This window comes from Microtus ochrogaster, chromosome 8 (genome assembly GCF_000317375.1).
Source record: "Microtus ochrogaster isolate Prairie Vole_2 chromosome 8, MicOch1.0, whole genome shotgun sequence".
Taxonomy (NCBI): Eukaryota; Metazoa; Chordata; class Mammalia; order Rodentia; family Cricetidae; genus Microtus; species Microtus ochrogaster.
In genome coordinates this window covers 25,523,289-25,544,653 of record NC_022015.1, presented here as the reverse complement: position 1 = coordinate 25,544,653, position 21,365 = coordinate 25,523,289, and the positions used below count along the sequence as shown (strand labels likewise).

Below are 21,365 nucleotides of genomic sequence, written 5' to 3'. Positions count from 1 at the left end.
CATCGGCACTGCCTCCCTCCCTGTGCGCATCGGCACTGCCTCCCTCCCTGTGCGCATCGGCACTGCTTCCTAGAGCATATCAGCCCCACCTCTGTGCCCCAGAGTTGCTGTGAGCATTCTGCTGCCTGTACTTCGCTGAGGGTTGTGGTCTCTGACAGCATTGGCTTTGGCCCCCAGCCAGATCCCTGTGTGCTTTGGAAAGGTCCCTTGACGTTGTTAAGCAAAGAATCCTCTTCACCCCAAACTGTGAGCCAAGTGGTTTCACAAACTCCTTCCTGAGTCTATGCCGAGTGGAATGTTCACTGCAGAAACAAAATGTTTGTTTTCCAATGGTGAGGGCTCAGGGAGGCCCTCGAAGTTGGCTTCCACACCCTCTGTGTTCAGGCATGCCATCTGCCATCCTGGGGCCTAGAGCAGGAACAGCAACCATCATGTGTTCTGTCGGGTGACAGCAGAGAGAGGACACTGGCTAATTGCCATTCAGGAAATCTGCAGTGTTCTGGACCTCCAAGGCCTCTTCTTACCTGCAGCACTTTAAGTATGGGCCCTTCAGTAGGCACACTGTGAGGCAGTCCCTGAACTAGGCTATGGGGCATGACCTGTATGACTGTCAGGGAACAGAGGATAAAACAGGTATTTGAGCTCTCCTCCAAAACGCGGTGTGCGAGGTTGGGTTTAGTAGGGGAGAAAGAGCATGCCAGTGGAAGGAAAGCATGCCCAGTAGGAGCTGGGCATCCAGAGCGGTTGGCAGCAGAGGGAGTTCCCGTGGCTGCACCATCCTGAGCACGTGGGGAGCAGGGCCAGGCTCTGCCCTACCTGAAAGGTGTGGTCCAGTGAACATCACTCTAGCCGATCCTTAAGAACTCTGGGTCAGGTGGTTATCTTTGGAGTTCCCCGTTGTGAAGCAGCCTCTCCCTGGCTACATCCTATTTGATGGGTGACATCAAGACTCTGCTAAACGCTGGGTCTGATCCTGGTGTCTGACTGAGGCTGCTGGCCCTAAGTCTATTCTTCACAGGCCCAGCTTCTTAGGCTGTGCCTGTAAACGGACTGTTCCAGAATTAACAACCCGAGTTAGGTCATTTTCTTACATCTGGACCTGCAGCCTGCAGTATATTACCTTACTATAACAGGAAGGTGCTCCCAGAGGTGCAGCAAGGGAATTGCAGAGCAGAGATAGGCAAGGCCCAGAGTGACTGTGGGTCAAAAGGTCCTGAAGGGGGATCTCACAGCTTTATGGTGCTGTTCCTAGGGTGTCTCTGAGAGTGGCATGATTTTAGCAGCCATATAGCATACCTGGCTTTCCTGGACTGTATGCTAGCTTTCCTGGACTGGAGGTGGTTGGCAGAGTTTTGAAGCATATCACACCCCCTGGTCCTTGTTCCCTTGTTAGTAAGAAGGGACAAGTGACTCCCTGAGCTAAAATAGGCTCTGTAGTCTGTCATTGGTGTAGCTTCAAGGGGGGTGCATGTGCCACAATCCCCTGGCATGAGGCAGATGCTTGCAGAGCACATGCTGGCTCCTAAAGATGGGCACTGGGGAAGCAGTGGCTCAGGAAGGAAGGAGGGAACCTCCCCAGTGATGGCTTCCGCACAAAGGGTATTTACTGTTCCCATCAGCCTGTTGGCTTCTGGAACCTGGAGTCTGGGAAGAGCCCAGAGTCTTTGATGACAAATCAGTGATGCTATCAGGGCCCCAAGGACCATGACTTATTTCAGCTCCTTGTCTCAGTCCTTGGCATCCTGGCTTTCCCACAGGTTTTCCAGGTAGCGTTTCCCACATGCCTGAGAGTCAGGAGACCATCCAGGCCCAAAAAGGCCCGGAGCACTACACAGAGAGGTGGGCTGAGCACAGTCTTGTTGACCCTGCTTGAGAGTATGTATAAAAGACCGGACATGGTGGTCTTTAATCGGAGCACTCAGGAGGCAGAAGCAAGTGGATCACTGTGATAGTTTGAGGCTAGTAAGAACTCCATAGTGAGATTCTCTCTCAAAATAATAAGCAAATCAAAAACAAACCCAGGGAAACTACATGCTTTGTCGGCCCCAACACAAAGGAGACATTGAGAATTTGTCTCGTGGCCTGTTGTTTTTAGATACTTGCGCAGTTCTGTTGTACAGTGTTGTACAGTGTCTGCTTGGGCAGGAAGTGCCTCTACTCAGGCAGATCCAAGGGCTCAGCACTATGCAAGGCCAGCTAGAGCCAGCTGCCCGCCTGGCCTCATGGACTGGCCTTGTTGTTCTGGTGTCGTAGAAGGATTTGAGGAGACTCTGAGACCTATAACATAGAGAGGACAATAATGTTTGGCTTTTTCTTTTATGCGTTTGTGTACGTGTATGTGCACATGTGTGTGAGTGTGTTCAGATGTTTGCATATGTGCATATGTGTGTCTGTATGTACACACACGTGGAAGCTAGAGGTTAACCGTGGGTGGTGTTCCTCCGTTGCTATCCACCTGTTTACTCCTTTATTCTCTCGCATATGTATGCATGCTTTCATGAATTTGTGTGTACCACATGTGTGCAGCAGCCTGTGGGGGCCTAGAAAGGGCATCAGATCTCCTAGAACTGGAGTTGCAGGTGGTTTTGTGAACTGACATATGGGTACTTGGAATCAAAGCCAGTCTTCTCCAAGAGAGGCAGCTGCTCTTAACTACTGATCTATCTCTCTAGCCTCCATCCTTGTTTTTTGACAAGGCCTCCCTGATTAGGTCAAGCTGGCTAGCTAGCAAACCCCAAGGATCCGCCTGTTCTCGATCCCTAGCTCTGGGATTATAAGCATGCACCACTACACCTGGCTTTAAAAAATTCCAAACCAAATCTAAACAACAAAAAAAAGATTGTGGAGATCCAACTCAGGTCCTTGTTGCTTGTGTTGTTGTGTTGCTTAGTGACTGAGCCATCACGACATGTTGTTTTTATGGGTTCATTAAAAAAGGGAAATGACATGGGAAAGAGAAGCAAGCATGGCAGCCTTGAAGCATGGTGACCGCAGAGGGACTGGACACTTTTTGTCCAGGAGAAAGCATGTCTGCACTTGGTGAACATCGCCTGTCACCACCAGACACTGACATCCTCATGCAACAGCTGTGCTTCGAACGCGGCTGCTCAAGGGGCGGTGTCTCTAGCAGCCTTAGCTTCCCAGCAGACTCAAGGTGGTAGTGCTGAGGGCCCAGCAGCAGCATCTGCTCAGGGCATGGCATTCCTGCTGTAGAAGAAACAGAGGAGGAGTTCCTGGGGAGAAGCGCCCTGGAGCGCAGGTGTGTGATGGACCCTGTAGTCCCACATGCCGAGCCTTAGGGTACCGTATTTTAGTTCCAAGAAGTAGAACTTGAGTCAGGGATTATTAAGCAGGTGTTTGATGGAGGGCAGGGAAGCTGACAAGACTCGGAAAGGCTGTGTAGCAAGGCAACACAGGAGCTGGGCCTCTGCCTGGGGCTTGGGTGACATGGCTAGCCCTTGAGATGTCATTCTGCTGGCTGCAGGATAGTACTTCTGTTGCTTGTGGAGTTCATCTTGAGCTGGGTGGCCCCTGTGAGGAAGGTGTCCTTCAGGCTTCTTAGCCCCCAGGCATTCCGAAAGGGACAACTGTGACCTTGCAGCAGCCAAGCAAGGGAGAGTTGGTGCTTTGGTTTGGCTAAGGGAACTCGGTGAGATGTCTGCAGCCCACTCCCTGTCCCCAGTTTGCTTCCACTTGCCTTTGCATTTCTTAAAATATCCCGCTGGAACAGCGAGCTCAAAAAGAATAATGCATTTCTTAGGTGAGGAGGCAGGAAGCAAGGCCACAGGGCACCAGAGAAGCCCAGCCCCTGTGGCTTTAGAATCTAGGTTGCCTGTACTCCTCCTCTGAGGCCTGCAGTGGGGTGAGAAGGATGCTGTGCCATCTGTTCTTAGGCATACACCCCCCACACCAGCTGGCCTGTCTGTGTCCCCAGATGCCCACTTCTAAGTATGAGGGACAGAGCTTATAAGCTTGGGGCCCTTGGCACCCAGGCAGCGTTCCCTGGGCGTTGAGGGGGGGTGGGGCGGGCTTTGCTGTCATCTGCTCTGCTCAGGTCTTACTTAGCCTTCTGTGTCACTGCTGAGGAAACAGATGGTTTGGAAGCTTAGAAGATCTTTCTGAGGTCCCCTTGTCATGCTTGACATGTTGGCCCATATCACCTGGAGAAGGGAACAAGCTGATCCGGCACAAGGCTTGGCAAGGCAGTTGCCCTGACCAGGCACAGGGGCCGAGGGTGTGCTGAGCTGACATGTTTCCCTCAGGGGACTAGGATCCAGGAAAGAAAGAACCCCAGGAGTAAGCCGCTTTCATCACTGCCCAGCCCAGAAGGAAGATGCAGGAACAAGTCTGTGTATAATAAAGGCCCTATGGCTGGGAGAAGAGTTAGCAGTGTTTTCTGGCTGGCAGGCCCAAGGCAGCTGGTGCTGGGTGCTGAGCCAGAGACCCAAGCTAGAGCAACAGCATGGTCAATGGTCCCTGTTGTGACCGACTAGAGCTGAGGGCTGCTTGGTTTGGTAGAAAAACTCCCTGGGCATGGTTTTGTTCTAGAGTCCTTCTTGTGGGCTCGAAGAATGGGCTCAGTGTCCCTGGTCATTAGCCCGAGGCCATAAGGACAGTTCCCACTGAGCTTGATGGCCTGTAAGGAGTGGGGCGCCCATCCATGGGCCTCAAGAACAGAAGCTGTTGGGTGAGGTAAGGTATGTCCTAGAGCAGCGGTTTCACCTTGGGATGGTGTGTTCACGAGGCACTTGGAACGTCACCATTCTGTGCTTTCCCTGGACTCTTTTGAGGGTACACAGGTGTCCAGGCTAGCAACAGCCCATGCAGTGCTCGCTCGCTCTTCATGGGAGCCGTCTGACCTGCTAGAAGAGGGTAGGCAGGCGTGCTGAGGATGCAGTGGGCCTGAGCATGGGTGCACAGTGTGTGTCTCCACCTGGGTGGGCTTCCCAGGGATGGGATTCTGGACAGAACCCCCGCTACCTCATTATGGCAGCCGCGTTATTCCCTGGCAGGTGGAGCGTGTCACCAGATGGAGCGTTCAGTGGAGGCTCTTGTTTTTAACTGTGGCCAAATGATTGAATTTTGAGTCATCAAAGTTTTCCAAGTGCACTGGCTTGGCGGGGGTGGGGGTGGAGATGGGGGAAACACATGGACGGACGGACAGATAGATGGCTCTGAGGGGATTTCTGTGGTATTCTGTGATTTGCCTGGGACAAGATGCACTACCTAGACATGTAGCTTCCCACCCTGCCAAGAAGCAAGAAAGTCTCAGTTACTAAAGACAGTCGGGGGAAGGGTGGCCCCAGGGTGCCCTTGGCTACAATGTTTAACAGACAGACCAACGTTCAGAGGTTGAGGTAGCTCTCCTGAAGCCATGATGCCATGTGAGTCTGATTTAGCTTCTGAAATGACCTGTGGAACCTTGGCACTTTTTAGGTCTAGCAAATGGGTCCCCAGCACCCTACCATGGGCTATGTCCCATGCCTAACATAGCTGCTGGTGCTTTCACTGCAACAGCAAGCCCTGGGCAGGGAGCATTTCTGTTGGGGCCTACCTCAAGGCCCCTGCCTCTGTTCACTTTGCAGCTCACAGAGAACAATGAGGCATGTTCTGGCATCTGGCACACTAAACAGATGTGATGATACTCTAGTACCGTTGGCATTGCCCATCTAGCAGTCAGTGAGCACTGGAGACACCTGGGCACTGACTATTCATGGCTCTTTGCTCTTACACAGCTATTGAGGCAAAAAGATGCAGTGCTTAGCCAGGATGCAGCAGGGTGGGTTGGGCTCCCGAGTCCTTGACTAGTCCTAGCCTCACCCCTAGGCCTCTGCCATCCATGCAGTCTGGCCCAGGAAGGAGCTGCCAGTGCTGAGCCCCCCTCCCCCTCTCTCTCTTGTGCCACGCTCTGTTTCACTCAGCTCAGGTCAGTGGCCTGAAAGGCAGAAGTCTTCCCTGAGTCGCATCCAAGTATTGCTGTGGCAGGGAAGGAATGAGTTCTGTGACTGTGGGCTACATCGAACACCAAATAAATCTCAGCATCAGCAGGGTCTTACAGCTGTGGGCTCTTCTGGCCTGGGCCTGAGTCTCAGGATTTTCCTGAAACCCAGAGTTGAGCCCCTCAGCACCCCAGCCTGTTCCTTTCTCTTTTCTTTCTTGATATTTAGTTATTAGGCACATGGGGGGAGGGTGCTCTGGTGAGCTTGTTGAAGTCAGGGGACAACTCTTGGGAGTCAGTTCTCTCCTTCACCACGGGGATCCTAGGGGTTGAACTCAGGTCATCAGGCTTGGTGGCAAGTGTCTTCACCCATTGAGCCATCTTGTCTGCCCCTCCTTTCTTTTTTAATCGAAAGATCTCAAGAAAAGTGGACCCATCAGCAGAGTGTTTCTTGCAGAGTGTCAGAACAGCGTCTGTGCCTGTGATAGGCACAGCCACTTTCCCCTGGAGAGGGCACCTTTCATCCTCTGTCTGTTGAGCCTGTTCTAATAGCCTGTTTTCTGCAGTGGCTAGCAGACAAATACTTCAGCCTTTGAAAGGACTGGGGCCCTTGGGACAGGCCTGTGTCTTTCATCACCTGGTGAGAGGCAGCAGGCGCTATTAAGTTCCTGTGCACTGGGGAGAAGCCAAAGTCTGCTCCTCTTTCCCCAGTTGGCTGCAGGGCCTATGAGGGACATCAGGCAGGCCACAACCCCCATCCATGTCTACTTAGGAGACCCACATCTGAACTGTTTGGTGGCACCAGTGTGCGGTGTCGGGGCTGACACTCTGCTCAGTGACTTCGACACCATCTTTAGCTATACTTGGTGTTGCACCAGGGAGAAGCTCTTGTGTAGCCACACTTCCTCTCTGGGGCTAGTAGATGTCCCACAGTTAAGGTGGGGACCGTCACATGTCTTTCAGATGAGGCTGCAGAGGCCCCCAAAGAGTGCCGGCTAGAAGCAGTGGGAGCCCGGCCTCCTGTTGCAGATCGGTGTGGGTCAAAGCCACTGCATTTTCAGCCTCAGTTGGAACCCAGAACCTGTATTAAACCAGATATCTGGCAAGTTCTGAATACCCAGTTGGGACATAGAAAGATCTCTCGCACCACCCTGCCTCGCTCTGGTCATGGGAAGCAGGTGGGGTAGGAATTATGGCAGCAGCGTACCCTGGTGATAACTCCATCTGACTCAGCTCCCTTCTCATAAGGTGGCATTGTGTTACATGCTCACTATCGCCCTGGTCTGTGTCTCAGAGGACATGCGGACTCTGGATCACTCACAGATTTTATTTAATACAGTGTAGCCGTGAGTATTCATGTCAGGGCCGGAGATGTAGTTCAGCGATACAGGGCACAGTTAGCACACGTGAGGTTCTGGTCCAACCTCGAGCACCACCACCAAGAAAAAAAAAAACATCTTGTTTCTGTTTTCGTGCATTCCTTCTACTGTCTTCTCAGACTAAGTCACAGCCTCGGGTAAAAAATATTCAGGAAGAACTGTATCTGCATAGGACGTGTGCATAACCCAGGGCTGGCGGCTACTGAGAGGGCATTTACATCATAACGGGTCCTGTCCAGATCCTGAAGCTGACCACACTTGCAATCTCATACAAGGATTTTCACACTGAAGAGGGAGAACCAATCCCAGATGAGGGACATCTGGAAAGAAATGGCCTTAGCAAGGCTCACCCTTCCTACAGCCTACTGAAAATGTCACAGATGGTCCTGTCTCACTGCAACCCACAAGTGTGGCCTCATCCCGTTCTTGCCCTCTATAGTAACTGCAATTGTATACCTTTTAGCAACACAGTGTTCACTAGCCGGGGGTACCTCTTCATGAGTAAGTCTCACTCATGGTGGACTTGCTACAGCCTGGCAGATAAAGTGCCAGCTAGGCTTTGTGGGGCTTTGTAGGGTGTGTGTGGCCCCAGGTTCCAGGAGACCGGCCCTTCGCTGACCATCGTGTCTCTTCTCCCACAGAACTGTCAGGCCTTCAGCAGCCTCAGTTGCCTGAGCGTGGGGATGGAAGACCCCAGCTCCCCAAGCCCCTTTGCCCTTGTCAGTGGCACCCGATCCTGGACCGCCTTGCTCTCAGCTTCCAACCCGGGGGGCCGGACCCCTGCTGCGACCCCAGTTCCAGAGCCTGCTCCTCATTCCTTCGACGATCACTTCCCCTGCCAGGAGGACCTGTCGTGTGAGGAGTCGGACAGCTGCAGTCTTGACGAGGATTGTTGCAGGAAGGGGGAGCCGGCCGCAGCCTGGCAGGGCCTTGGCGCCTGCACGAACAGCCTCTGCTCTCTGGACGGCGAGCTGGACATTGAGCAGATCGAGAACAATTGAGGGGGCTGTGGGCTGTGGCCTGGGGCAGAGGCTCTGCAATGGGTGGGCCTCGCTCTGGGCCTTAGGTGGTCACCAAGGGGGATCCTGGCTCCTGGGTCCGGACCAAGCTTCCAAAGGGAGCCCATCCACTTCCCAGGGAGCAGCTGTCCCCCTGCGGTGCCCATACTTGTGAAGGCAACTTGGCCCCACCTCACAGGCAACTGCTGGCCTCCCACCAGTTCCATGGAACTACTGTAGCCCAAGAACAGGTTTTTTGGTTTGGTTTCCTCCTCTTTGTTCCTCATGGAGTGCTGGGTAGCCATTCTCCAGGAGGGCTGGGCCAGCTGCGTCCCACAGGTAGAGTGCCAGGGGCCTGAGCCCACTGTGGCCTCGCTCAGGTTCCGCCTGGGGAGTTGCCCAAAGCCTCCTTTACTTAGTTTACTCCGTGCCTTCTCTCCCAGGTCTCCCTGTCCCCGGCTTGGGAAGGTTCGGGAGACGCCTCTTGTAGTGACACCAGACCGTGTGGCCTTAATCCATTTGGGGCACTGTGCAGGGATTCTGGGGGATAATCCGTGTCCCATTTTTGGGGACCAGGGGATAGGTCAGGGATGACCAGAAGCCATTCATACTGGGTAGGTATTTGGTGGTTGTGTTGACTGAAAGGTGGGCCCATGAGTTCTCCCATGGCACCAAGAGTCACCCACACCTCTGCCAGCACAGGGGCTGCCCTGGCAAGGCTGACATTGGCAGCCTTCCTACTCCCCAGTCCCCAAGGGCAGAGTTAGGTGGATTCGGCCGAGTGTAGAGATGTCAGTGACAAGATGACCTCTTCATAGTGTCCTCAGGAGCTACAAGCAGGTGCAGGAGACTTGGACCTGTCTACATTCCTGGGCAGAGGGATGTCTATGGCCCTTTGCAGGCTGCCCACTTGGCAGGCATCCCTCTGCAGTGACCTAGGTTGGGGGCCCGCAAGTCACACCATTCCTAGCACATGGTTGCTTGTGCACAGACCCCCTGCTGGCTTTCATGGAAGTGTACTGCCTCTGGCTTCAGAACACCCCTCCCAGTCCGCTGATGCAAGCCTAGCCCTAAGGCTCTTCTCTGCAGGCCCAGCCACAGCATGGCTTGAATCATTCTCCCCCTCGTAGCTCCTCGCTCCCAGCATAGTTCCCAGAGGGTCTCTGTTCAGGCAACTCCCCGAGTCTTCTCTACGGACATGCCACAGGGCTCTGCACTCTGGGACTCTGGCTTTTAGCAAACTTGGCATCTTCTGCAGACAATAGCAAGTGGGCCGGCTTCCACAAGTGGCTTGTTTTCCCATAAGGCTAAAAATAACTGGTGCATTCTCTCGAGTTCATGGACATGTGAGCTAGGCACTTCTGTAGTCACTCTGCTGTGCCTACCCCCCGTAGTTCCATCCTCTGCTGCTTGAGCCCAAATGGGTTATCCTTCCTGGGACCCTTCTGTTTAAGCTTCGTCAATCCACCCGAAGGACTGAGGCCCAAGTTCTGATGTATAGGTGATGTTTCTTTAAAATCTGACCCAAAGGTACAGGAGGTCCCACTCCTATAGCCCCGGGTTGGGTAGCATGGTGGGTCCATGTGGTGGTGGGAGACCAGCGGGACTCAGGGCACCAGAAAGCCAAAGTAGAAAACTGGCGAAGTCATGACATGGGAGCCCTGCCTGGTGCCTCGTGGCGGCCATACTTTCTCTGTATAAAACCTGGAGGAAGGTAGCTGAGAGGGTGTGGGAAACACACACCAGTGCCCAGAAAGCCCACAGTGAGTGAGAGGTTCTGGGTCTGGAGTCACCTCACAGTCCCTAAATCCCACCCCTCCTAAGGACGGCAGAGGCTGGGCCTTGTTCCCGGGGCCCATTTCACACAGCACGCTAAGGCCAAAGCATCCACCAGTAGCCAGCTGCCTGTCCTGTGGCCTGGGACCAGCAGCTCTGGCGGCAGGTGTGTCTTAAAGCTGTTGTAATGGACGGCTTGTCTTGAGACTGCTGGCTGAAGGACAGTTATCATCCTTCCTTCGGACACTGTTCCCTGGGCAATAATGCTCCAAACCTGGGGTAGGGCTGGCCCTTTTCAGCTTCCTCAGGCCTCTCTGCACTGTCCCTGTCCCACTGAGGCCTCAGTCCGAGCCCCCAACATAGGAGCCAGAGAAGATGGCAGGAGCTTTTCTGCTTAGAGGAAGACTGACTTCATTTGCTTTTTGACATTCTTTTAATTGAGCAAAGCAGGTCTCTTCTGGAAGGTGCCCATGTGTCTGTCTTTCAGCAGCCATGCTACCCAGACCCATTCGCTGGATCCAGCACCTCTGGTCTTGGATCTCTTGGAGGAGGCACCCACGTGCTTGGCACCACAGACAGCAAGCAGAGTGGCTTAGCCTTCAGCAGTGTGGCTTCAGTATGGGCGACATTAAAAATCTCCCCTCCCTCAACCTGCCTGTGAGTGTCATCCCCCAAAGAAGCTGAGGGTGTGCTTGGCCACCCATTGCCTAGGGAGCCCAAAGGTCTAGAGCAAGGTGTGGCCCCACCAGAGCCAGCCAGGGGAGAGGGCCATCCATCACATTGCACCCCCGCTCACTCCAAAAGCCGCAGAGCCGAAAGGAGTTGCTCTCTGCAGGTACCTGATCTGAGTTCAGGGTGGCGGCCTAGACAGTTTACATGACTGGCTGCCCACGCTTGCCTTACTCATGGGTGGTGAAGGTAGAACCCGGTCCGCACCCATGGGCTTCCTCGTGCACAGGCCCGAGGAACTTGTTCGCCCACACATGCAGATGTGCAGAAAGCCTTACTTAATTTTTTTTTTCTAAATTTGTATGTAGAAAGAAAAGTTAAATAAAAGAAAGGTCCACACTAAGCAGGAAGTGCCCTCTCCCAGTTTCCAGATGGGTCAACAGACAGATGGCATCGTTTTTTTCGGGCTCATTCAAGGTCCATAGCAGTTAGAACCTGGACCCTGTACCCCATTTCCACTGATGCAGTTAAAATTACTTGAATGACGGCCACTTAAAATGTAAGCTAGGTGCCAGGGCTCAGGGACCCTCTGCCCATGCAGCCCAGATGCTGCCCCTTGCCACATCCATGCTGCTGGTCAGACCCCGTCCCCCTGGTGCCAGGCCCCTTAAGGAGGAAGAAAAAGCTATTTTAAAATTGCGGACTGATGGAGCTCCTGTAGCCTAGGTAGGATAGCCTGACCTCCTAGCATGGTCTCATTGACAAATGAATTCCATTGTCAGTGTCGGGGATGCCCAGGGTTCAGCAGCAGTTGGGGCCCGCAGGTTGTCCTGGGGCCATGTGTGCTGTCCCCGCCAGCGGGCAGCGGTGGTACTGTTTCAGGTAGTACGGTGACTGGCGTGGTGAGTCAGGCCCCCACCAGGGCAGCAGTCCGTGGGCAGCAGCCTGTGCTGGGTCTCTTCACTAGCACCACGCACCGCTGCCTGCCCTCCCACACAGGCCATGACTGCCTCACGCTACGGTCGCTCTAGTCTCAGGAATTCGCTTGTTACTTTTACTGTGTAAATAAAGCTTCCTGGTCCAACACCCAGCTGCCTGGGTACGGCTGTGTGGTTTTTGTTGGGTGCAGTGAGCCAGCAGCTCTTCTGTCCCCTCTTGTCCATGAGACTGTCGGCTCTGGACTGGGAGGGCCACGGGGTGGATTCCTGTTCTCATGCCTTGGGGACAGACTGTGGGAGCGACTTCTAGAGGGGACTAGCCACAGCCACCATCACGGCACCAGAGGAGGAGCCAGAGACCTAGGCCGCCCTGAGAGAGTGGGGGCGGGGGCACATGCTACCCTGTTATTTCTGAGGTGAGAGGAAGCTGACCTGGCTGAGAGACAGGGCCACCAAGAAGAGTCCCGCAGGGCCTGGGCAGCCAACTTCCTTCTCCAAAGAGCAGCACTGAGGTATAGCTGGGCTGTCAACTCGGGGCCTCTGCCCCCACGGAGGGCAGCACAGTTCAGAACTCTGATTCCTGGGCTGTAGAGACATTAGAACACACAGTTCACCCTCCAGAATGGGTCCATAGCCCTGTGCTTAGCCTCCAGACTGGAGACCTGGGTAACTGAAGCTCAGGAGATGTACCATGTCTACAGTCCCAAGGGCCCCAGTGGAGAGTGTTCAGTTTCTGTCACCGTGTTGGTCCCTGTGATCTGGTCTTGGAATGCTCTCCCAGGCCCTCTGCAGTGGCCCGTGTGCAAGTCTAGAAGTGGCATCCTGGAAGACCCTTCTGCTCTGCTTTTTGGTCAACAGATCCTCTGCCAAACAATAATCTATAACATGTAATTTAAGAAAGGAGGAGGGGCGGTGGACAGAGAGACAGCTCAATGGTTAAGAATCAAAGGCCCCAGATTTAGTCCCCAGCACCCACAGAGCAGCTAACAACCACTTGTAACTCTAGTTTCTGGGGATCCAGTGACACCTTCTGGTCTTCCTGGGTACTGCATACATGTGGTTCACAGAGACGTGTAGGCAGAACATAACAAAAAATAAAAATTTTAAAAGAAAAAAGAGGTGTTCTGGAGTAGTGAAACACACCTGTACCCCCAGTGCCCAGGCGGCTGAAGCAGAAGGGTTGCATATTCAAGGCCAGCTTGAGGACCCTGTCTCAAAAAACAAAAACAAAAAAATGAAAAAACAACAAAACAAAAACCACGGGCTAAAGGTAGAGGTTAGTGGTAGAGCCCTTGTTAGCATGTGCCAGGTGCTAGGTTCACTCCCTAGAGCCACCAGAACAAAACAACCCACAAAACCACCCTTGGGGCCAGGGAGAGAGCTCGGCCGGTAAAGGCCATCCCATGCACACTGGCATACTCCCATACTCAACAACATACACACCATATGCAGTTAAATTCGAGCACACTCGGGAGATCCCAGGCTGGCCATCATTTGGTCTTCCCAGGACACCACTCTTCTGCCTTCTGTCTATGGTAGGTAAGGTAACAACAGGAGAGAGGGTGCAGAAAATCACCAAGCACAGCCCAGCTTTTCAGATCCCCAAAGGCAGGGCACAGTGGCCTTGGATGACCCAACATTCTTTTACCTGCACCTCAGACTCCCCAGTGGTACCAGCTTCCTATTGCCCTTGCTCCAGCCCAAGTTGACAGCATGACTGCCCTGGCCTCTGTCCTGATGTCTCTGTAACATTTCTGTGTCTTCTGCACTTTGAGGTCTACCTAAAATAGCCCCCTGAAACCCCCACACCCCCGCTCGCAGCCAGGCTTGGGCTTGGAGGGAACAGTATCACACTATCCCCTGTTTGCTGGGCAGCTGCAGACCTCAGCGTTCTACAGTCCGCAAGTCCAGCTGGCTCACGGGTGCATTCTTCCAGGGATGCTCCCAGACACTAAGCGGGCCCCTGTCTATACACAGGGCTGGTGACCCAATGGGCCTCTGTGAGTGAGTTGATGCTGGCCCTTGGTGCACTAGAGAGCAGTCCTTTCCTGAAATGTGCATAGAAAGAAAATCAAGAAAAAAAAAAACACCCTGGCCTGGACAGTGGCCAGACCTCCAATGGCTACTGGTTTCTTTTTAAACTTTCTGGTTTTATTTCCTACAGTAATATTGCTTCTATGGCCCCAAAGCATCAAAACTTAGTGCAAATTGTTCAACATACCTACCACCTGAAGGAAAGCTGGAGCTACAATGCTAATCCCACTGGCTTGTGAGGTGGGTTCCTGAGCACCCTCTACCCTTGCCATGTGGTTGGGGCTCCTGTGTCCCCCTTTTAAGGTGACCTGCAGGCAGCTTCTTCCTGACTGGTCCACCTGTTGAGGACACAAGAGGCGGTGGGGACCCTTGTGATAATCCTAGAGGCTGACTGGTGGGCTGCTGAAAGACCAAGAGAGGGGAAGTCATGCCACTGGGAGTGTTGTCCCCGAGAAGTATCCAGGCAAGGGGCCATTGGATCTAGAGGGGCAGGAATGGATCTTCTCTTGCGGGAGAAGACAGACAGATGTGTGCTGGGTTGTCAGGAGCCATTTCCTCCTAAAATCATTACAGGAACCATCACCCTGGGGAGTCTGCAGAGAACCCCACACCCCCAATTGTGTTAAGAAACCGTTCTATTGACAGAGCCTACCCCACACCCAAATTGGCTGTTAATGGAGAGCTATCTGTTAGCGGAACCCGCCCCACATTCCAAACTATCTAGAGAACTAGGTGTGTCATCTCCTAGTTGTGACTTCCTGGCCTATGTGACCAACACGAACCACGTGACCAATCCCAAGCCAAACTCCTTACCCTATATAAGCTGTACCCCATCTCTAATAAACAGAGGCTTTGACAAGAACCTCCCCGCTTAGCCTCCTTCTCTCCTAGCCCATTTATCTTCCAGATAGTGCCTCTCTGTGACCCTGGAATAACTGAACTGCCAGGGGGGGTTACTAACCCTAGACTAAGTAACCCGCCAAGGCAATCAACACTGGGTGATTGCAGCCCTGAGGTCACCACTGGCCATCTTCACAGGCTTTCAGATGAGGCTGGAGGGAGCATCTTAGAACCCAGTTTTAGAAAGGGCACAGGATGTTGGAACTAGACCTTGGAGTCTCCACTCTCCCACTTCCTTCTGGATCTTGGATGAATCACTTTAAGGACCATCTCACTGAGCCTGTTGTGGCTCAGAGGACAGCGTGATCTCTGCCCAGATAATCCAAGGTTTGCAGAGAAAGCTCAGCTTATCTGGAGAGACCAGCCGAGAGCCGTGCGGCAACCTCTAAGCACAAAGGGAAAGAGAGAGTCCCAATACCCATACAACACACTCACTCGCAAACACAGCCTCCTGCATGGCTCTAGTGTCCACACACCCTCTGTTCTGAGCTGTGTTGTGTATCCAGCTATTAAGCCAAAGGCCCTTCTTTAAAGGTCAGTGACACTGGCCAGACTGGTGGCCCCTCATCCTGATGCAGACATTTGGCCACTGTTTCTTTGTCTGATAAACTAGAGGTCAGCCTGCCCAGCAAGGCCCTGCTGGTGTGCTCACAGTGCCGGGGGAGCCAGGCTTCAGAGTGTCTTTGTCTAGGGAAATCCTCTCATGGAAGACCCATGACTCCTTTATGTGTTTACAGTGGCAGCCGTGTGTGTACGCACGCACATGTGGAGGCCAGATGTCAACCTCAGGTTTTGGTCCTCAGATGGTGTGTGTGTGTGTGTGTGTGTGTGTGTGTGTGTGTACGTGTGTGGAGGCCAGAGGTCAGATGTCTTCCTTCTCCATCTTTCTACCTTATGTTTTCTTTCTCACTGCGTTTCTTTATTTGAGCATGTGTGAGTGCGTGGGCCACAGCATGGGTGTGGAGGTCAGAAAAGAAGTTGCAGAAGTTGATTCTCTCCTTTTATCTTACATGCCCCAGGGATCAAACTCACGTTGTCAGGCTTGATGGCAAGTGCCTGCTCACGGAGCCACCTTGCCATCCTTGTCTGTTATCTTTTGAGATAGAGTCTCCTACTGAACCTGGAGCTCACTGATTTGGCTAGGCTGGCAGGCCATTCAGCCCCCAGGACCCTCCTGGCTCCACCGCCCTGGTTATGTACTGGTACACTCTTTTTCAACCTGAGTTCTAGGAGGTCAATACAGGGCCTCATGCCTGAATGGCTAGCTAGTGACTGAAGCATCTTGCAGCTAACTTCCTTCTCAGTGAGCTCTCTTCCAGTTGACTTCTTTACCCACTGAGGCAATTCCTCAGCTGACCTCTCTTCATGAGAAGTCTCCAGAGATTCACCAATGGCTTCTCGATCGATTGGGGGAAAAAACAGCAATACCAGCTATGCATTCAGCAGATTCTGAAACCCAACACTTGGGGTAGGAGGGAGTACTGTCCCAGAGGCCCTTCTGAGAAGGCCACTGCCCTTTGTCTTGTCCCACTGTGGACAGCATGGCTCACCATAGCCAAGTGTAGTGAGGCACTATGGGTGGAGACGGTCATGTTGCCCTCAGAGTCAAAAGTGGAAGCTTGATACCCTAGGTGGTGGTATCAGGAGCTGGTGGGACCTTTAAAATATGGAAAATCTTCCGGGTAGTAGCGGCACACACCTTTAATCCCAGCACTCGGGAAGCAGAGGCAGTCAGATCTCTGTGAGTTCAAGGCCAACCTGGTCTACAGCTCAAGTTCCAGGACAACCAGGGCTACACAGAGAAACCCTGTCTCGAAAAAACAAAAACAAACTAAAGCTGGTGTTTGCCCTGGTCTGTCTTCTCCCATTAGAGACAAACTCTCCTTGGCCACTATCAGCCTCCATGTCTTAATTTCTTAAAGGGGTCAGAGCAGGTAAGAAGTTCTGTAGCCTTGCCCCTCTACTGTTCAGTGGCCTCCAGCAAGTGGCAGGAACAGGGTTGGAACTTAAGACCCTGTTCGGGGCCTCCATTCTCTCTCTACCCACTTTAGACCCTCACCAACAAAAGCGGAGTCAAAGACGGACTGTTGATTGTTTATTGAGTCAGTTTGTTCTGTGCACTGGGCACAACACATTCAAGTCTGTGCATCCTGACTCCACGGTACTTCCTGTGCCTGCAGCCTTGACTGTAGAGGTGGACATTTCCGCTCTGTGGGAGGGTAGTTGTTGGTTGCCCTAAGTTGTCCATGTCTGGGTAGCTCGTGGGGACAGGGAGAGCATTAGACTGCCATAGGGAAGCAGTAGGGGGCAGAGTGCTAATCAGTCACTCTGCCTGGAGCCACGTAGGGCTGTGAGTTGTGGGTGGGCTGGCTCAGCGCTGGGCTTCCCGGACTGTACAGGGAATGCCCCTGGGTTTTCTGTAGGTTCCTCGCTCACATCGGAGAGAGGAGTCAAAATGTCTCATCCAATTGGACGGTGCCAATGAAGGACCAGTGCGAATGGTAACTGAAGGAACTCAGGGACTCCATCTCAGAGGGACCTTCCAGCCATGTCTGAGGGTTTCATTTTCTGGAGGACTAACAGGTCTCTTCTGCCTTCCTGAATGTCACTATGGGGAACATGGCATGGGCCAGGGAGGGGAGCAGGCCAGAGGCTGGGGAGGGAGGCTGAGGAAGGGGATGTCCAGCTATGGCTCAAGGACAAGCATCCCAGAACTTCCTGCACCCGCCCATGCTGGCAGTGGGCAGAGGGCAGGGCCAGCAGAGCTTTGGGTAGCCTGGGGCCTGGAAGTGTGGGGAGGGGGACAGACACAGTGGTGGGAAGAAGCGTGGGCACAGGGTGGTGTACTTGTCCACTGGCTCTGATGGCCTGTCACTTGTCCATGTGTTGCAACAGCAGGTCCACAGCCTCGGCAAGGTTGTCCACATACCCGTCAGCCTTTACCTCTGGATGATGCTCATCGCTGGGCCTGGAAGACAGAGCTGTAGATTAGTTTAGTAGCATGCAGTCCATCACTGTTATTACTGTATACTAGAGCCCAGGCAACATAAAGAGAAGACGTTTGTGCAGCTCCAGTTTCTTAGAGACTGAAGATCACACGTTACTCTCTCATGGAGAGCATAAAGGACGATGTCACGGTAGGAGCGTGGTATAAGAGAGTGATTCAGGGGTCAGGCTTAAGCTTTAAACACTCACTACTAAGCAGGTTCTTCCTCTCAGTGCCCACAAGAACCACCCCAACTCTCCTGAAAACCCCAAGTCGTTCAAAGGTGCCATCACATCCCACATGGTCACACTGGGTACCAAGCCTCCATCTCACGAGCCTTTGGGGGACAAACCACACTCAAACCTAAGCAGCCAGTGACCCTACAACGGCCTTCTGAAGTCACTGCCAGTTTATCCACCGTGAAACTGCCTTCTAGCATGTAGCACAGGCCTCGCTTTACCTTGAAGACACCTCCGTGCTCTCTGCCCTGCCAGGTAGCCAGGACTGTGGCTCCCACTGTGCCTTCCTCTGCAGACCCACCAGGGCACACACTCCTGTCTGCCACTCCACACCACTCTGCCCCAGAGTAACCGCTAGCCCCGGCTCCCGTCTGCATCTAGCAGAAGGGTCCCCCAGCGAGAGCACCCTGTTGGCAACTAGGGAGCTGGCCTGGTACAGGTGCTTTGTGGGGACAGTTAGGGCATTGACAACCAGAACTCTTCCCGTCCCTGATGCTCTGGGGTGCCATGTGCTGCCCAGTTCTTGGAGGTCACCGCTGCCTCATAGGGATGCCAGGGGCTCCTAGCAGAGCCATTCTCTGGCTGGGATGCTGAGGACCAGGACCACGCCTACCCATTCACTGGCCACACCTGCTGTCTGGCTGGACACTGAGCTGGTGCAGAAGCCTGGACACTCAATGCAGTTGAGTTCTGAGTTCAGAATGGACTCTAGGGAGACAGCACTGTGCACAGGAGGGGCCAGGGAGGGCTCATCTTCACAGTCCTCTGAAGATGTGTGGGCCTCATCCCAGGGGCCACAGGCAGCCTTACCAGGGCTGTGAGGCAGAGTCCCGTCTTAGCAACCAAAAATTCCCTTCCTTCCCACTGTCCCAAGGTTTCATGGCTTCACGCTAAGCAGTCTGCTGGGGTGTGGCAGGGGGAGGGCCAGCCTCTGAAAACCTTCCACTGCTAAGGGCCATGCTACTGGGACTACCCCAGGCCTGACTCACACTTCCTGGGAACTGTATCTACCTGCGGTAGATTATTATTGCCCCCTCAAGCCTCCACCCAGCCTGAAGGAAGTGGTTCAGCTGTCTGAGAATAGCGAAAACCCGCGTTGTCCGTTTCAGAGACTGGTTTTGACAACTCTAGAATACGGGCTGGAGATTATGTCCTGGAGGGGAGGGGCTTCCCCGTGGCTGCCAAGGCCCTGAACTAGAAGAGACCAGGGGAGCCTCTCGCCACAGGGAAGGGTGATAGGAATAAATGGCTCCGCATTCACAGGTGGGGCCTGTGCAGAGAAGGTCAGGAACACAGCCAGGCTGGAGCGTAGGATGGGTAGCCAGAAGGTCAGGAAGTCTGTGAAGGGCTCCAAGGCCTGAGCTCAGCTTCCACCGTCGTCCTGGGGATGACACAGGATGCCTGTTCACAGCAGGCAACCCTGGCCCTTAGATGCCGGCTGGAAGTGGGGCAGAAGCAGCTTTGCCAGCTGTCCAGCTCACCTGGGTACTGTCTGGAGTCTGGGGCTTAGGGGCCTGCCTGGGAGAGTCCCTCCTCTGTCCCTGCACAGCAGCCTGTGGTGGGTCTCACAGAAGAAGCTGCATAATCAGGTTGGCCTCCACCAGCATGGCTGCCATTCTACCCTCTGGTGAATTCTTCACAGGAAAAGGGGTATTTTCTGCCCAGGCCAGACTGGTTCCTTCCAGGTTGCCCCAACTAGAATCCTCTTCAGTCTGGTCTCCTTCCTTCTCTCTTTCAGTCAGGATGTTCCAGGATGCTCACCTGCTCTGGCTCTCTGCTGTATAAACTGCTGAGGGTCTCCAATGCCCACAGCCCAGACACTCAGTAGAGCAGTTCCACCCGCCTTGACCCCTCCACATGACAGCCACAAGCCTTAGACAGTCCCCACACTCAGAGGCCACTGTCTGTGCTAAGCTTTAGAATCCTGAGACCTACCTTTCCCCCTTTCCCTCTTGAGACAGTCTTACTAGGGAGCCCAGACTGCCTTCAAACTTAAAGTCATCCTCCTGTATCAAGTGTTTCTTTAGAATGCCTCCCTCCCTCCCTCCCTCCCTCCCTCCCTCCCTCCCTTCCTTCCTTTTCTTCGAGACAGGGTTTCTCTGTGTAGTCCTCCTGACTGTCCTGGAACTCGCTCTGTAGACCAGGCTGGCCTTGAATTTAGAGATCCACTTAGCCTCCCGAGTGCTAAGATTAAATAAAGGTGTGCACCACCACCACCTGGCCTAGAACGCTCTTGAAATTTGTTCTATGAGAACTCCTACATACCCTTCACGACTCCACTCACTGGAGTCCCTACCTCTGACCCTGCACTATCTATAGTGTATGGCGCTCTTTGAGCACACAGAGCTTGTCCCCCGTCCCACTGTGACTGGACAACACCCTGCTTCTCCACCTGCCAGTGACAGTGCTTCCAAGACGGAGGGGCCAAGTTTCTCGCCCTCTTGTTCCCAGTGTGGGGTTGACCTCGGCAGCACCCAGGAAGTAACTATCACCCAGTGAATGAACAAAGGGCTTGGGAGGCAGGGTGCTGCCTGCCATTAGCTATTCCTCCCCCACAGGCCCCAGGAGCTGAGAGCAGGGAAGGACTGAGTAAGGGCAGAAACAAGGCGGTTCTGTGCATGCAGCCCACGGGCCAGCGTCACAGGGAGGGGCTTTGTACCCTGTGAAGAAAAATGGCACCGGGACCCAAGCAAAGAAGCCCAGCAAGAACAGCCTCCCACTACCTCCCACCTCCAGGGCACAGATGACAGGAGCCCGTCGAGGACCTCCTCAGGGGCAGCACTGCCAGGGGCTCGCTCCTGCTCTCTCCCAGCCCCTGCCTGCTCCCCAAGAGCAGCGCAGGGCTCTCCTGCCTACAGGGAGGCATGCGTTCTTGTCCACTGCTTTGGAGCAGTTGAGCTGCTGCCCAGCAGTGGCTGAGGCCAGGTCTGGGGCTGCCCAGGGACAGAGCATTCAGTGAACTGGGAACTGGCATGGAGTAGTAATGCCAACTGTAGGCCACAGTGACGCAGCTGGAGGACAGAAGGGATCTTCATGGGGCCAGAGGCAAAGGGCATTTTTTATATCTGAATGTGGGTGGGGTGGGAAGCTGAACTACCCGGGAGCCTAGATACCAGAGAGTGGCTCCCGCAAAGGCCAGAAGGGGGCTGGGAGACCAGCCTCCTCTGGTCTATAAATCCAAACTCTTCTGGAAGCCTATTGGGATACCTCTCCACTGGGCATGTATTCAAAGGATTTCCACGGTCTACCTGCTGGTTCAGAACACACACGGTCAAGACACAGTTCTCTGGGTGCCAGAGGAGCAGGCAAGAGGCCAGGTGTTGAAATAAGAGCGCCGGGACTGAGTCCCAGGCACCCGGCCGCCTGCATGGCTAGCTTAGCTTATGCCCCGAAATAATTACACGGAAACTGTATTCTTTTAAACACTGCCTGGCCCCAATAGTTCCAGCCTCTTATTGGCTAGCTCTTACATATTAATCTAACCCATTTCTATTATTTTATGTAGTCC

The 21,365-nt window shown here is 53.7% G+C and overlaps 2 protein-coding genes across 7 annotated transcripts in view; one reads left to right on the top strand and one right to left on the bottom strand.

Moving 5' to 3' along the window:
- Positions 1–11,849, top strand: part of Fam53b (family with sequence similarity 53 member B) — a 120,036-nt gene extending 108,187 nt beyond the window's left edge. For all 6 annotated transcript variants that reach the window (XM_026781561.1, XM_013347897.2, XM_026781565.1 and 3 more), the window contains exon 5: positions 7,959–11,849. In XM_026781561.1, the coding sequence (XP_026637362.1) occupies positions 7,959–8,318 (360 nt within the window). In that variant the 3' untranslated portion in view covers positions 8,319–11,849. The remainder of the gene's footprint in view (positions 1–7,958) is intronic.
- Positions 11,850–16,714: 4,865 nt separating this feature from the next.
- Lhpp (phospholysine phosphohistidine inorganic pyrophosphate phosphatase) overlaps positions 16,715–21,365 on the bottom strand; it is an 87,075-nt gene continuing 82,424 nt past the window's right edge. Inside the window, exon 7 of the mRNA XM_005351397.1 lies at positions 16,715–17,600. Within this exon, the coding sequence (XP_005351454.1) occupies positions 17,504–17,600 (97 nt within the window). The 3' untranslated portion in view covers positions 16,715–17,503. The remainder of the gene's footprint in view (positions 17,601–21,365) is intronic.